The following is a 13,435-nucleotide window of genomic DNA, read 5'->3' as shown; positions in this document are numbered from 1 at the left end:
GGCTAATCTAAACATATTAAACCATATATTTTTTCTGAAAGCCCATGATTAGGGCTGATGAGATTGAACTATTTTCATGGTCACCCTATACCTCCGGTTCACTGAGACAGGACCGTGAGTAATCAGAATGTATGTTCATACAAGATGTCTCGAAAGAAAATTAATATATTTTTTGTGTGTGTTTGTCTAGGTTCTCTCTCTAACGCACCAGAGTAATCAAATGGTTGCAACAATAAACAGAAATGCAATAAAATGCAATTCGTCTAGTCTTCTTTTTGAAAGAGAATTTACAAAAAGAAGACTCTTACCTTATTTCATCGTTTGTGAAACCAGAAATGATAAGAATTGTAAAAATGGATGCCCGTTTATGCACATAACTTATTTACATTTTAGATAACGAGTTCTATTGTTTTATGCGTTGCCTAACAAGTCTATTTGTTTTGGAAATGCGGGCCTGTAGTATCTTGCTATCGGGATTATTTTCGATTCTCGCATACACGTTTTTTTTTTATAAGAACGTCAAAAAATTTCGAAGCCTTCGGATGTTCTTAGTTTTTTGGATTTGAAGCCTAAAAATGTTCTTAAAATGTTCTTATTTTCAGCATTTTTTGAGCATTTTGATGTAATTTCTTAAGAAATTGCATGTTTTTAAGTCTCCAAAGCCTTAGTATGTTCTTAGAATGTTCTTAAATTTTTGGGCCTCGAAGCCTTATGCTCTTCTATAGTTTGTTCTTATAAAAAAACGTGTATCCAAGCAATTCGCTTTATTTTTAGAACTCAGAACTTATCTTTAGAAACTTAAAAAATAACAAGATATAATATTAATATCTTAAAGTGAGGCTGTGAAATGTGTTGCTTTTGAACTGGGATTTTTCCGTGCTTGCTATCTTCTGCACGCTATTTGGTCGCCCCACGCTAAGTGGAGGAGACCTTTAATCTCGGTGTTTCTTATTAAGACCAAAATAGTGCAAGTTTATTTCAATCGGATTAACTTTCGTTAGATTAAATTTCGCAATTTCACTAATTTTGGCCACTTTCGCGAAATTAAAACTCGTAAAAACAATAGTAATCAGATTAACTTTCGTTAGATTAAATTTCGCGATTTCATGAATTTTTGCCATTTTCGCGAAATTAAAACTCGTGAAAACAATAATACTAGCCATAACTTTCATTAAGGTGCCACCGCAGCAAAACGAACACATAGAGTTGAATTTGCGTTCAAAAGGAATGATCTTAGCCCTACAGTAATTTTTGTTAAGAGTGACCTCTCATCTGAGACAAAATTCTTTCAAATGCTAAAAAATGTGTCAAGGGAGTAATTTACAGTCTACTTAGAGTGACATCCGTGCCTTGTCTTACACGTTTTTATAAGAACAATTTCATAAGAATACGAGGCTGAAATTTGGCCGAAACCTAAGAACAAATTAAGAAGAATCTGAACCTCAGATTTCAGAAATTACTGAGAAGTACATGGTTCCATTTTAATTAGTATTGACATTTAAGGCTGAAAAACTCATATAAATTTAAGAGCAGCCCAGCCAGAATTATATGACTTACTGGTTTTTCCTATAAAAGACGTATTTATCTGAAGATACTGCTCTTCTTATGTTATTTTACCAATTGCCACCGCAGGATGGTATACTAAACGCTACTGTACTGTACTGCCATTTTACTGTAATATTCAAACGACAAAATTTTAAAAGGATAACAATTTCTAATTAGCCTTGCTCTGAGCGGTTAATAACTACTTGTGGTATAAAAAGGGAATTTCCCAGAAAAGGGAATTTCCTTAGATTCATTTAACTCTCCAGGGATAAGAAAAAGACAAACTGACATTTCAAAATGAGTAATCAGATCAAAATAACTCCGGAAAAGTCTTTTTGATGATGATAAAACAATAGAGAGACCGTAAGATAAGAATGTTGCCGGTACACCATTTAACCGGAACTAAAATACTGAAAAACGCGCAAAAAAATGCGTGAAGCTATGAATGCCATCCTCGAAAGCTTTAGGCTTCCTCCGGTGCCAATAATGTACCGGTAGTCTGAATCACAGACCTCTACAAGACTGCAGGTAGTATATATCTAAAAGAAGCACGAATTCGTTAGAGGATACAAGCAGCCTAATGTACCGTCAACTGCTCTAACTTGGAACTATCTGACAAAACACGGGACAGCCATTCTGCCAACATTTCACCGAACCTCCAAAGTCATTAATTAACATAACCGCGAATCATAGATAGCAAAAGAAAGTCTTCAGTGAAAATAATTTTTGAGCTACCTTTTCAAACCTAATGTACGATAGCTCAAAATTTAAGTTAGAGCATCCCCGCCTATATGATTAAAAAAGAATGAATGAATTTTCGATAAAAATTATGATAAATTTGGTTACCCTTTAATCAGGCTATATTCTCTAATCTTTAAAAAATGATCTTACGTGGACGGAATCTCTAGAATTAGGCTAAGAACTATTTTGGATAAGTCTTTGTGTTCTTATAAAAACTAAAATATGAAAAATTTCTAGTGTAATGGGCTTGTCTTGCTGACAATGATTCGATAATAAAAAAAGCCGATTTGAAAAGAATTTCAATGCAACTTTAATGACAGAGAAAAAGTTAACAGTCCATCTAATTTCTGTTACGTCCATGGTTAGAACAAACTGTTATTCTGATGAAAACTCGAAAAAAAAACTTGATCAGCGACATTAGAGGACTGTAAGTGAGCTCAAAGTTGTCTCGTAAAAAAAGTGTAAACGTGTTTGCAGCTTTCAGCCTTTGCCACCGACAAAATCATTGTCTACGCTTACCTAACTCCTACGCTCACCCTTCACGCGTGATGCCGTTCCAGCCCGAATGGCGTGCCAGTCTACCAGATCTCCTCCCCTTAATTTATGTCAGGTGTATAAAATGTAGACTCAAAACTATTTTTGTTTATTTCAGTCTCGTTGTTTCTCTAAATGCCAGAAAACCAAAGTCCATCCGTAGAATTTGTTTCCAGATTTTCAGTATAATAAGAATCAAATCTTTTTGCCTCGCAGGGGCTTTTGTTGCTTCACGTAGCGGGCTTGCTCGCCAGAAAAATATTCATATTCCGATTCTGAGCGGCCCGCCGTGGTTAAAAAATGTTCGCGCGCACCTATTGTTTTATCTATTTTGTTGTGATTTGTATTGACTTTTGGTTCTTATAAAGTAAAACAGGATATGACATTTCACAATATGTGCATATTTATTTTTCTTATAAGCATCTACTTTATAAGAATCAAGTCATTGACTCTTGATAAACAGCCATATACTTTTCAGTAATGTGCTCAGCGAATAGAAATGTCTCGCTGTGCGCTTTTTGGATGGCGTTCCAATAAAACGATCTGGTGGAATGCGGTCTTCAAACGTTCTTTCTTTGTTATGAATGCGTTGGCGGGGGCATTCATAGCGATAGCTACTTGCTAGTTTAGAGTTTTAAGGTTTACCATAAGGCCATATGTACCATAAGATACATAATAGTACCATTCCCAGGATATGGACGAGCTGATTGATAATTCAGTGAGAGGTCTCTTCGTAGAACTATTGTAAGTTATAGTTCTCATCAATGATAATGTCATCATTGAGTAGATATTCAGTAGATCCCAGACTAATCCTTCACAAGTTTTAGTGACACAAGTTTTTTTTGTTAGAACACCTAAAACTTGGCTGAGCCTGGATGTGCTTATTTTTTTTAGGAATTTTCAGCCTACTTGACTTACTTGACTTAAGTGCATAATCCCACGGGGATCTTTGCGCACTTCTTGGAGACAACCTCTTTCCACTTTTCTCTGTCACGGGCACGGCACTCAGCAGTAAGAAGTGGGACCCCTGTGTCTTCTCGGATTTGATCGCTCCATCTTTTTGGGGGACGTCTACGGAGTCTTTTTTCCTTAAAATCACATTTCGTTTCTTGAGCATACATTTTTCTTTAGTATACCAAAGGCAGCTAAGGCTAGAGCTATTCTTCTTAACACATCATCGCTGACTTCAGGCACAACAGATCCGAGAAAGATAAATTTGGCAACGTGTTCAACTTTTCTTCTCCATCAATGAATGACTCTTTAGGCTCATTCAATGGCAATTTGCATTTTTTGACGTTGACTTTTAAGCCCCATTTTTTTACAGGCAGAATCAAGCTCATTTGTAGAAAGTTTAATTTTATCAAATATCATAGCGATGAGGGTAGTGTCATCTGCATATCGTACATCAGTTGATAGCGTATTATCAAATTCTAGCTCACCTAGAATGCTCTTCACTTCATCCATAACATATTCCAGAAATACATTGAAGAGCGTGGAAGACAATATACAGCCTTGGCGGACATCAAAGCTGACTGCAAACCATTCAGTTAATTTCCTGTCAATTTGAATAGCACATCCAGTTCGGTCATACATATTTTCTATTATGCTCACAATATTTTGATCGACGCCAATTGATCTTAATATTTTCCAAAGTGCTTTCCTCCAGACTGTTTCGAAAGCAGCTTTGAAGTCTATGAAGTGAAAATTTAAAGGAATATTTCTTTCTTTGGCTTTTTCAATCAACCACCTAATAATGAAGATCGCATCTATAGTACCACGCCCCCCTGAACGGAAACCATATTGAGTTTCTCTGAGTCGGTTATCTATACTCTCCTGCATTCTCTAGAGTAGGATTGTGAGAAAAACTTTCCAGGGGATTGAGAGTAATGCGATAGCTCTGTAGTTTCCCCTTAAAAGTTTGTTTCCTTTTTTGAAGACAGGCGTTACGATCATTTTTGTGAAATGACTGGGTGTCTTTGTTTGCTCGAGTATCTTATTGAAAATTTTCCTCAGTATTGCAACCATACTGTCACCTCCAGCACGGAGTACTTCAGTGGTGATTTGGTCAACACCTGGTTATTTTTTTATTTTTCATTCTCTTGAGGGTGTTTACGATTTCGTCAGTATGGATGGGCTCAATTTGTGTAGGAATTTGTCCATCGATGTTTATTGAATTGATAGCGGAATCATCACGTGGAAAGGATGTATTTAAATGACATTGAAAGTGTTCTTTCCATAGTTTCAGAACAGTATCGGGATCGGTCTGTTGACCGGTGCGTCCTTGATTATGTTAAGTGATTTTTTTGGTAGTCCTTCTAGTTCTCTAACAGTTTTGAAGAGGTTGTGACTGTCGCTCCTTCTGAAATCATCCTCGAGTTTGTTACTTTTGGCGTTGAGGTTATCAGCTTTTAACTTTTTGACCGCTGTTTTGACTTCCTTATTTAGGCCAGAATAGGTTTGTTTTACAGCATTTGAGTTGGGTTCCTTTAAGAAATCAAGTTGGGCTTTTCTTCTTCGTTCACACAGAGCAGTAAGTTCGAGGCGCATGTTTTCAACAGCACGGGATTGTTTACGTCCAACAATTTCATTGGTAATTTCATTTGTTATATTTGTGAATGATTCGTAGAGTTGATCAATATCAGGATCGGTTTCCATTAATGGCTGAAATCACCCTCCGATATGGATTTCGAACTCGTTTGATAATTTATCAATATCGAATTTGAAACTTTTCTTTGTGTTCCTTTTGATTTTTGGCATTTCTTTTAGCAGGATTTTGCGCAGTAAAAGTGAGTGGTCTGAACCAATGTCAGCTAATTGAAAACTCTGCAATTTTTGATTAAGTTCAGTTGATCCTTCTTAACAAGTACAAAGTCGATTTGGTTTTTAACTTGACCATTAGGGGAGGTCCAAGTGGATAAACGACAGTTTTTGTCTTTCAATATGGAGTTAGCAATCATCAATCTATTTAGGCCACAGAACTGTAGCAGTTTCTCTTCACTTTCATTTTGGGTTCCAAGTGTGAATTGCCCAACAACTTCGGTCCATGAGAGATGGGATCCTTTTCCAACCTTTACATTGAAGAATTCAAGAATGGAGGATGTTGTAAATTTCGTCTATTACATTTGTGTCATAACTTGTGTCAGGGGCATAGATTATAAAAATAGTAATCGGCTTTGGCTTTAGATTCAGCGTGACACTCGTTATTATCTCTGATACGAAGCTGTAATTCAGCAGGTAAGGGGTTAATCGAGGGGATAAATCCTTGTTCAGTGAAGTTTTCAGGTGTATCAGAGTCCAGGTGGGTTTTGGTCATCCCAAGAAATCCCAATCTGGAATAATGTTTCATTTATCCGAAAGAAGGTTAGTGATTTTGATAGAGTCTAAATCACCATCATCATTTAGAGTCCTGACATTCCATGTCGCAAAATTGCAAAGCAACCTTCCGGTAGATTACTGTTGCACCTTCTGCTGTTCACCGGGACTGGGGGTTTCTATCCATAAGAAATGTGATGAGAGTAGGTTACCAGGAACTTTCTCAAGGTAACCTGTTGGTATCATTGTTCGTATGTCCTCCACTAGACCGATTTGCTCGAACGGAGCTGAAGAACCCGATCTGTCCTGGTTTGGTATGCGTTTTCTATCACCGGTATCATTGTTTGTGTGTCCTCCACTAGATTGGTCGCGATCCTGCTAAGGATCCAATTCATCCTGTGTTGCTGTTCGAAAACATGAATGTGGGTCAGAAAAGCTCCGACTCCAGCATCTACTAGCCCCCCAAGAAGAGTCTTCCCTCCAGACGATTCTCACCCCTGGCTCCCTAAGTACAGGTAGAATTGATTCGCACCTGGGGTTTCAGCTCATGGAGAGACTACGATTCTTTATCGAGGTTGATCTCCTCTAGATTCGCTGTGTTCGGCTCCAAACAGGGGTACCTCAGGTAGGATGTGGCTCTTCAGCACGCACAGCGGTCATTAGTTAGATGAGAGGCTATGAGGTACGCATCAATCAACCTTGCTTACTAATTTCAGTGATACCCACCCCTGTCTCCCTAGGTACAACTAGAACTGAGCAACATAGAAAGGTTCGTGCTTTTTTCAGCCTAAAATGTTCTTAAATGCGTTCTTAATTTTTCAGACAAATCGACAATATCATGCAAAGTAAGGAGCACTTAAAATTGGTGAAATTTGGACAATATTTGACTCTTGATTTTAGAAAATCCATCCCTAAGTTTGGTTAAAACTGCTTGAAAAGAGGAAAATTCACATTGGGCCAGCCGGTAAGCTTTTGCACTTTTCAGTTTTTCTTTTTGTGGACTTCAGTTGGCTCAACTCTGCTAGGTTTTACATCCGCCCTTTTGCCACAGGCTTATCACTTCTTTATCAGTGGCCACTTAGGTTAGGATAGTTTTTTCTTAATTATGTTTATTTCTGATTTTCATTTTCTAGGGGGTTTCTAAAATTCAATCAATTAAAGTTAGATCAATTCATTTATAAAGACTTATTGTCATCTAATTTCAATTTTTACTTCAATTTTGTCAATCAAATATTTATTAGTCTTCATTTATTTTCATTCAGTTTGAAGGCTAAATACATTCACATCGCAGTCAAATTCATTGTCTGTTTCAAACCTGTCAAGTGTGCTGCACTGAGACTATATGCGGTGGCAATGAATAATTCATCATTGAAAAGCTCATATTGTTTTGCTACCAAAATAGTAAAAATAATTTGTCAAAATGCGATGATGAATAATTTACTAATATGAAAAATTGAATTTTTGAAGATTTATGGATATTTATAAATCAGAAAGTTTTGTTGAAATTTCGAAATGGTTCTCCAATTTTCGTTTATATGCTTGATCGTTTTCAGTGGAGGATCTGCTGAAATTCTTGGTGTAAGTGGATATTATTGTTGATTTTACATAACCACTGGTAGAGGATGAGTCAGGGGCGCGGCCGAGCGGTAAAGCGTTTGTCTCTTGACAGGAAGGTTGTCGTGCAAACGAATCGACTTAAAGGGGCATATAAAAGGAGTAAAATGTAAACATTGCGCGATATAAAACAATCGAAACAATCAAAATCAGCCATATTTGTTTTGATTTTGTATCCCGCTGCATACGGTTTGTTTACAAATTTCGTCAGTACTTTTATGTCTCTTTAATATAATTTGCAGTGAAGACAAAATAACTGTATATATTTTGATAGAATTTGAATTAGATAACGGTTTTTTACTCGTTGAAAAGATATCTAGGAGTTTAATCAAATAGAAAAACCACACAATGGAACTTTTTCGTCTACGCTGCAAATTATGTTGATATGAACTCTACATTTGACATTCTGATTTGTTTCGCTTTAGGTGCCACCGAACAACCATGGGAAGGAGGCCATCATTCTGGTTGGTGAACAAGGTACGGAAATATGTATGACTTCTCCGGGGGTGCTCGATTTAAAAAGTGCCGTTTATGTGGATAAGAAATAGCGTCTCAAAGTTATTAAGTTACAGTACAAAGACAACATACCTTATTACACGAATATTACTAGTCATTTTATTAACACGAATTGAAAAACTTCGTGTTAATAAAAACCCCCTTAATTAAAATAAGCTATGGTGTCCTTGAAAAAGCAATAAAATTCTTGTTATTTTTTGGTGTGTTAATTTCAAGGCCATTAAATACTTCCATACTTATATTCGTGTAAGAAGGTAGTCAAATTTGAGTCAATAAGGGCTGGCGTCCAAAGACGGATACAGTACATTATGATATTGTCAAATTTTCCTAATTCAAACCTCTATATTACTGGAATCTTTCTGTAATTCGAAGAGAATTTTGTTCCCTTGAGGATCGAATTAGAGGATAAATGTCAAAGCAAAGTAAGACGTTCAGACAGAAAGATTTAATAAACTCTGAGTCTGGATGAATACTTTTCACTATACATCTTTCGTTTTCAGAAGAGACATTAACTGCAAACAATTTGAAGTTGACGCTTCCCATCCTTTCAACAGAGTGGTCCCTAGAACTCTCATTCAAATTATCACCAACGCCTGGCGGTAACTGGTGCAATATTCTCCATTTTACACAAAACGGCAATCAAGGTAGTGTAGGGGATCGAATTCCTGCCGTCTATTGGAGAACCTCGACTAAATCTTTCACAGTGTCACTTTCCATGAATGGAAATGTCAAAGAGGTTTTCAACCCCATACCAGACTTGGTTGTCGATCAAACATACAATATGGAGCTTCACCATCGATACGCGAGTGGAGGTGTTTACAAATTTTCAATTTTTGTAAATGGTGAGATGACAGACACACAAGAAAACACTCAAGCACGGCAACTTTATGATGTGAAAGCATATATTGGTGGGCCCTTCTCTCTAGCTTGTCAAGGAAAGATCAAAAACGTCAAATGGACAAACTTTTTATAATAATGTAACTTTTCTAAACACGCAATTGTAAAGAAATGTTATATTTTGGCTAAAATTTATAACATTGTGACGCAATAAAAGTACATTTTCCCTTTCTCTTGTCAAAATGTAGCGAACTACAAGCACTCTCGGGAAAAAATATATAATTATATGTAGTTACGGCATTTGTATATTAGCATGTATTATTACGGATTTTACTGTCCTCTTGTAATCTTTTGAATTAACTTTTAGTTGTGACTGCAGCCAGATAAAGTCTGTATGTAAAGCTATTTGTATAACTTTCCGTCACACCGTCTAAATGTGAGGTAAAACTCCGTCCTATTCTTCGTCAAATCCGACAATCCAATCTAGAGCCGACACTCTCCGCCACTTCTCAACCGCGAGACCCTCCCTTAAAAATGAGTTTACAGTTGTTTTCTCCAGGCTACTTCTATGATTACTTTTGTTCTTGCTGAATACTAGACTATATGGCTATAGAACCTAGACGCAGCAACTGAGTCAAAAATGCATAAGAGCAACAGCTCCAGAAACTGAAAAATAAATTCTCATTCTCCCCAAAATAGCTATACAATACAATAGGCCGTTCCATTTTATATCCATACAGAGGGGTGGACGAACATTTCCAGAGGGTAATCTGAGAAAAAAATTTTCATTTCCCAAGGGGTTTAAAGGTTGTTCTAATCTAAAACTTCCAAGGGGTGAAAGACTGATTTTAGTTCGTCCACCGTGTCACTTTAAGGTACGAAACAATTTTCCAAGGGTATTTTTGCAAATATTGCCACTTTTCAATAATTTTTTTTGTGACTTGAATGAAAATGGTTTGTCAACCCCCTTGTATGATTCTTTAATGGAACAGCCAAGATGTGTAAGTGAAAGAAATGTGTTTGTACTGAGTGAAAACATAAAAAGTAACCATGATATAATGTCAATCATCAATCATCCAGGATCTTGTATGAAAGCCTACCAACATGCAACAAAATCATGAGTGCGAGAAGATTCAATGACAGAGAGACATCTAAAAACATACCTTATCGGTCAAAACTTAGTCGGTCTTAATTATTAGTCGGCCCTAATTTTAGTCACCTCGTCAAAATCTAGTCACTTAGGGGCGACTAAGTCTCGGACTAAGCCCGGGGGGGGGGGTACTTAGGCAAAAATCGAAAAAATAGGTGCTGGGTATGTGCGGACGGTAAGGGTCGGGTTTTTCACCTTTCAAAGTCTCTCTAAGGGTTACAAAAATCAGGAAATTTCAAAGTAGTCTCTCTAAGGGTGGGAAAAATCACGATTTCTAGAAAAAAAATTTGATTTTGAGAGAAAAAATTACAAAAAAGTCTCACTAAGGGTAGGAAATTTTTGAAAATCTGAGAAAATTTTTCAAAAAAGTCTCTCTAAGGGTCACTTTTTCACTAAAATTTGGTCTCTCTAAGGGTCGGTTTTCGGAGGTCCCGTCCGCACATACCCCTCATTCGCCAACCCTAGTACCCCCCCCCCCGGGGGGACTAAGTTTTAACCGATAAGGTAATACTGTATGCAGAGTTTTCTATAATAATTAGAAATCGATTTAAGTAATGGTAAACAATCTCCTGTAGCGTCAGGATGAGATTGAATAAACAATAACGCCGTGTTTGTAACACTGTTCAGTGCATTAATTTATTGATGTGTAGTAATGTAGTGTTCAAACTGAAAATAAAAATTGAAAAATACTAAGTCTAATGAATGAAAATAAAACAAGACGACTTGAAGTCGAAAATTTCGCCTAGAATTTAAACTACATAGGAAAGACAAGAAGTAGAGATGGAAGCTAATCTGAAATCTACTTTACATTGAGCCTTGATGAAACAATTTTACAAGAGAACAACGAGGCTTAAAATCGCTAAAAAATAAGACCAATTTAAGAACAATTGTTGTTTAATTTTTAAGAACTCATAAATAAAGGTAATATCACCGTCTATCAAGAGTTATTGATTTGATTCTTATAAAGTAAATGCTTATAAGAAAAATAAATGTGCTCATATATTGTGCCATCGCTTGTTTACTTTGTAAGAACTAATTACCGAAAGGTATATTATTGTCTATCAAGAGTTATTGATTTGATTCTTGTAAAGTATATGCTTATAAGAAAAATAAATATCCTCATATTGTGCGCCATCCTTTGTTTACTTTGTAAGAATTAATTACCGAAAGGTATATCACCGTCTGTCAAGATTTTTTGGTTTAATTCTTATAAAGTATATGCTTATAAGAAAATAAAGAAAACATCAAAACTGTGAAGCTAAAGACAAAAAGAAAGAAAACCCGCGAAAATCGTCCGTGGTTATACGAGCGTGTAATTTGTAAATTAAATTTAGTGAGTTCGTCCACCGTATCGAGTACTTTCGTTTTCTAATTTTTTTTCCGATGACACCAACACCGCCGCCGCGAAAGGCTATCGTAATACTTTCGCTAGGCGAAATTAATAATCTAACTTAGGTACAAAAGGATGTAAGTCTATGAGAACAAAAGTAGAAGTAGAAAACAGCAAATGTATAAATGAATGATTGAAGTACTAATATAATGTAAAAGAAAATCTAACTTAACTTAACTTAGGTGCCACAAATAGAGACAGAGAAAAGAAACAAAAAACTCACCAGCTGGCCTGAGGTAGAATGCTGTAAGCAGGCAGCAGAACACAGGGTGTGTCAAGACTAACACCAACTGTGTGAAATGAAAATTGAATGCTTGTATATGTGAGTAACTAAAGAGACTATTGATTGATTTCATTTGATTTGAGTTGACATCATGTCAGAGGAGGTCTTCACTCCTTGAAGTCTCTGTTGAAGTGAGGTCTGAGTGATGATGTGGCATTTATAGGCAGATCAAAAAGTCTAATTTACAGACCAAAATAAATTATGAGAAAAATTGAAATAAATTATAACAAAAGGAAATGCATATCAAATTGACATATAATTAATGAATAAAATACTGACCAAATGCTTATCAAACACAGAAAAATGCAGAATAACCAAAATGGTGGGAAAAGTGAAATAAAATGCAGACCAAACAAAAACAAACAAAATGGCTGCACACTGAAAAAGGTGAGAGTGTTTGATTGACCAAAAATGGATTAAAACTAAGGTTTATGCCTTAACATCTCCCGGGTCAACTCGTACCATGTGAGGACATGGGGCGCCACATACAGCACAGCTCTGATACACAAGCGTATGACTGATGGTTGGCTGTGTTAAACACTTAGGTGTCTTTTCAAAGAAACTCATTTCGCATAAATTTTAAATTCAGTAAGTCTCATGGAACATTTGCAAAAAGTGTAAACCGCTTGACACACGAGGATAGGTGCTCTCCCAACCTCGTTCACTGCATATTATCGGCTTTTTATGCTTTACTGTTACTGATAGCGCCAGAGATAATACCGTGGTAAACTGCAACTTGTATCGAAATCGGTTTCGAAATCCATAAATTTTTGCTTCGAAATTTCGGTATTATAAAGTTTTTATCCGCCCTTTTTCGGAATTCATATGTGAAAAACCAAATTTGATGAAAAATTAGTCAAAACGAGGAAAAATACCAAAAAGTATCGGAATTGCAAGAAGTATATTTTTACGGAATTTCGGAAATTTTGGCAAAATTCTTCGGTATTTAGGAAATCGCAAACCATGTACGCGCATAACTTCATAACGTTACGTTACTCCAGACGTTGTTGATCATGTGTGTACGGTACACAGCTATCATGACGCTTAATACCCCTGGGTAGTGGTTACCAGAGGCCAAGTTTTTCTTTATTTTATTCGATATTTATTCGCGAGGTATGTGATGCTCACGGTATCGACGCTCGCGGCTCGCATATAGGCGAGACCCGAGAGCGATGATCACCATTTATGTACAACTTCAAGATTACGTAATTCCAAAACAAAACAGATTTTCATTTCTTGCCAATTTTGTTTCTCAGATTTTCTTTCCAGTTGGGGAGGCGGCGCGGGTGGTAGTAATTTCAAGGGCGGTATTATCGCAACTGGCCAGCTGAGGCATTTTGATTTGGTCAATCGAGACTGTTTTGATTGATGTTCGAGCGAAATCGAAGTGGAATTTGAGTGGTTTTTTTGGTCAATTCAGTTGCTGGGAGCGGTGAACAGTGAGTAGATTTAATGGTTAATTTGATTTTAATGAGCAACCAACAAAAAAACTCAAGGGTTTTGTATGTATTAA

The 13,435-nt window shown here is 36.5% G+C and overlaps 1 protein-coding gene across 1 annotated transcript; it reads left to right on the top strand.

Annotated features, from left to right (window-relative positions):
* The first annotated feature begins 7,594 nt into the window (after positions 1–7,594).
* LOC136823372 (uncharacterized) lies at positions 7,595–9,365 on the top strand. Its single transcript, XM_067079543.1, has 3 exons — positions 7,595–7,710; positions 8,172–8,223; positions 8,763–9,365. The coding sequence occupies exons 1-3, from the start codon at positions 7,645–7,647 to the stop codon at positions 9,233–9,235; spliced, it is 591 nt and encodes a 196-aa protein (XP_066935644.1). The 5' UTR covers positions 7,595–7,644; the 3' UTR covers positions 9,236–9,365.
* Positions 9,366–13,435: the final 4,070 nt, after the last annotated feature.

This window comes from Clytia hemisphaerica, unplaced genomic scaffold, assembly GCF_902728285.1.
Source record: "Clytia hemisphaerica strain Z4C2 unplaced genomic scaffold, Clytia hemisphaerica genome assembly, whole genome shotgun sequence".
Classification (NCBI taxonomy): Eukaryota; Metazoa; Cnidaria; class Hydrozoa; order Leptothecata; family Clytiidae; genus Clytia; species Clytia hemisphaerica.
Note: the sequence above shows the minus strand (reverse complement) of the source record. Positions and strands in the feature narration are given on the sequence as shown.

What these genes read in the sequence shown, in the direction of transcription:
- LOC136823372 (XM_067079543.1), top strand. Translation starts at nt 7,645, where the DNA reads ATGGTTCTCCAATTTTCGTTTATATGCTTGATCGTTTTCAGTGGAGGA. An exon ending in GATCTGCTGAAATTCTTGGT is followed by an intron (nt 7,711 to 8,171) that starts GTAAGTGGATAT and finishes GTTTCGCTTTAG; the next exon opens with GTGCCACCGAACAACCATGG. An exon ending in CATTCTGGTTGGTGAACAAG is followed by an intron (nt 8,224 to 8,762) that starts GTACGGAAATAT and finishes TTTCGTTTTCAG; the next exon opens with AAGAGACATTAACTGCAAAC.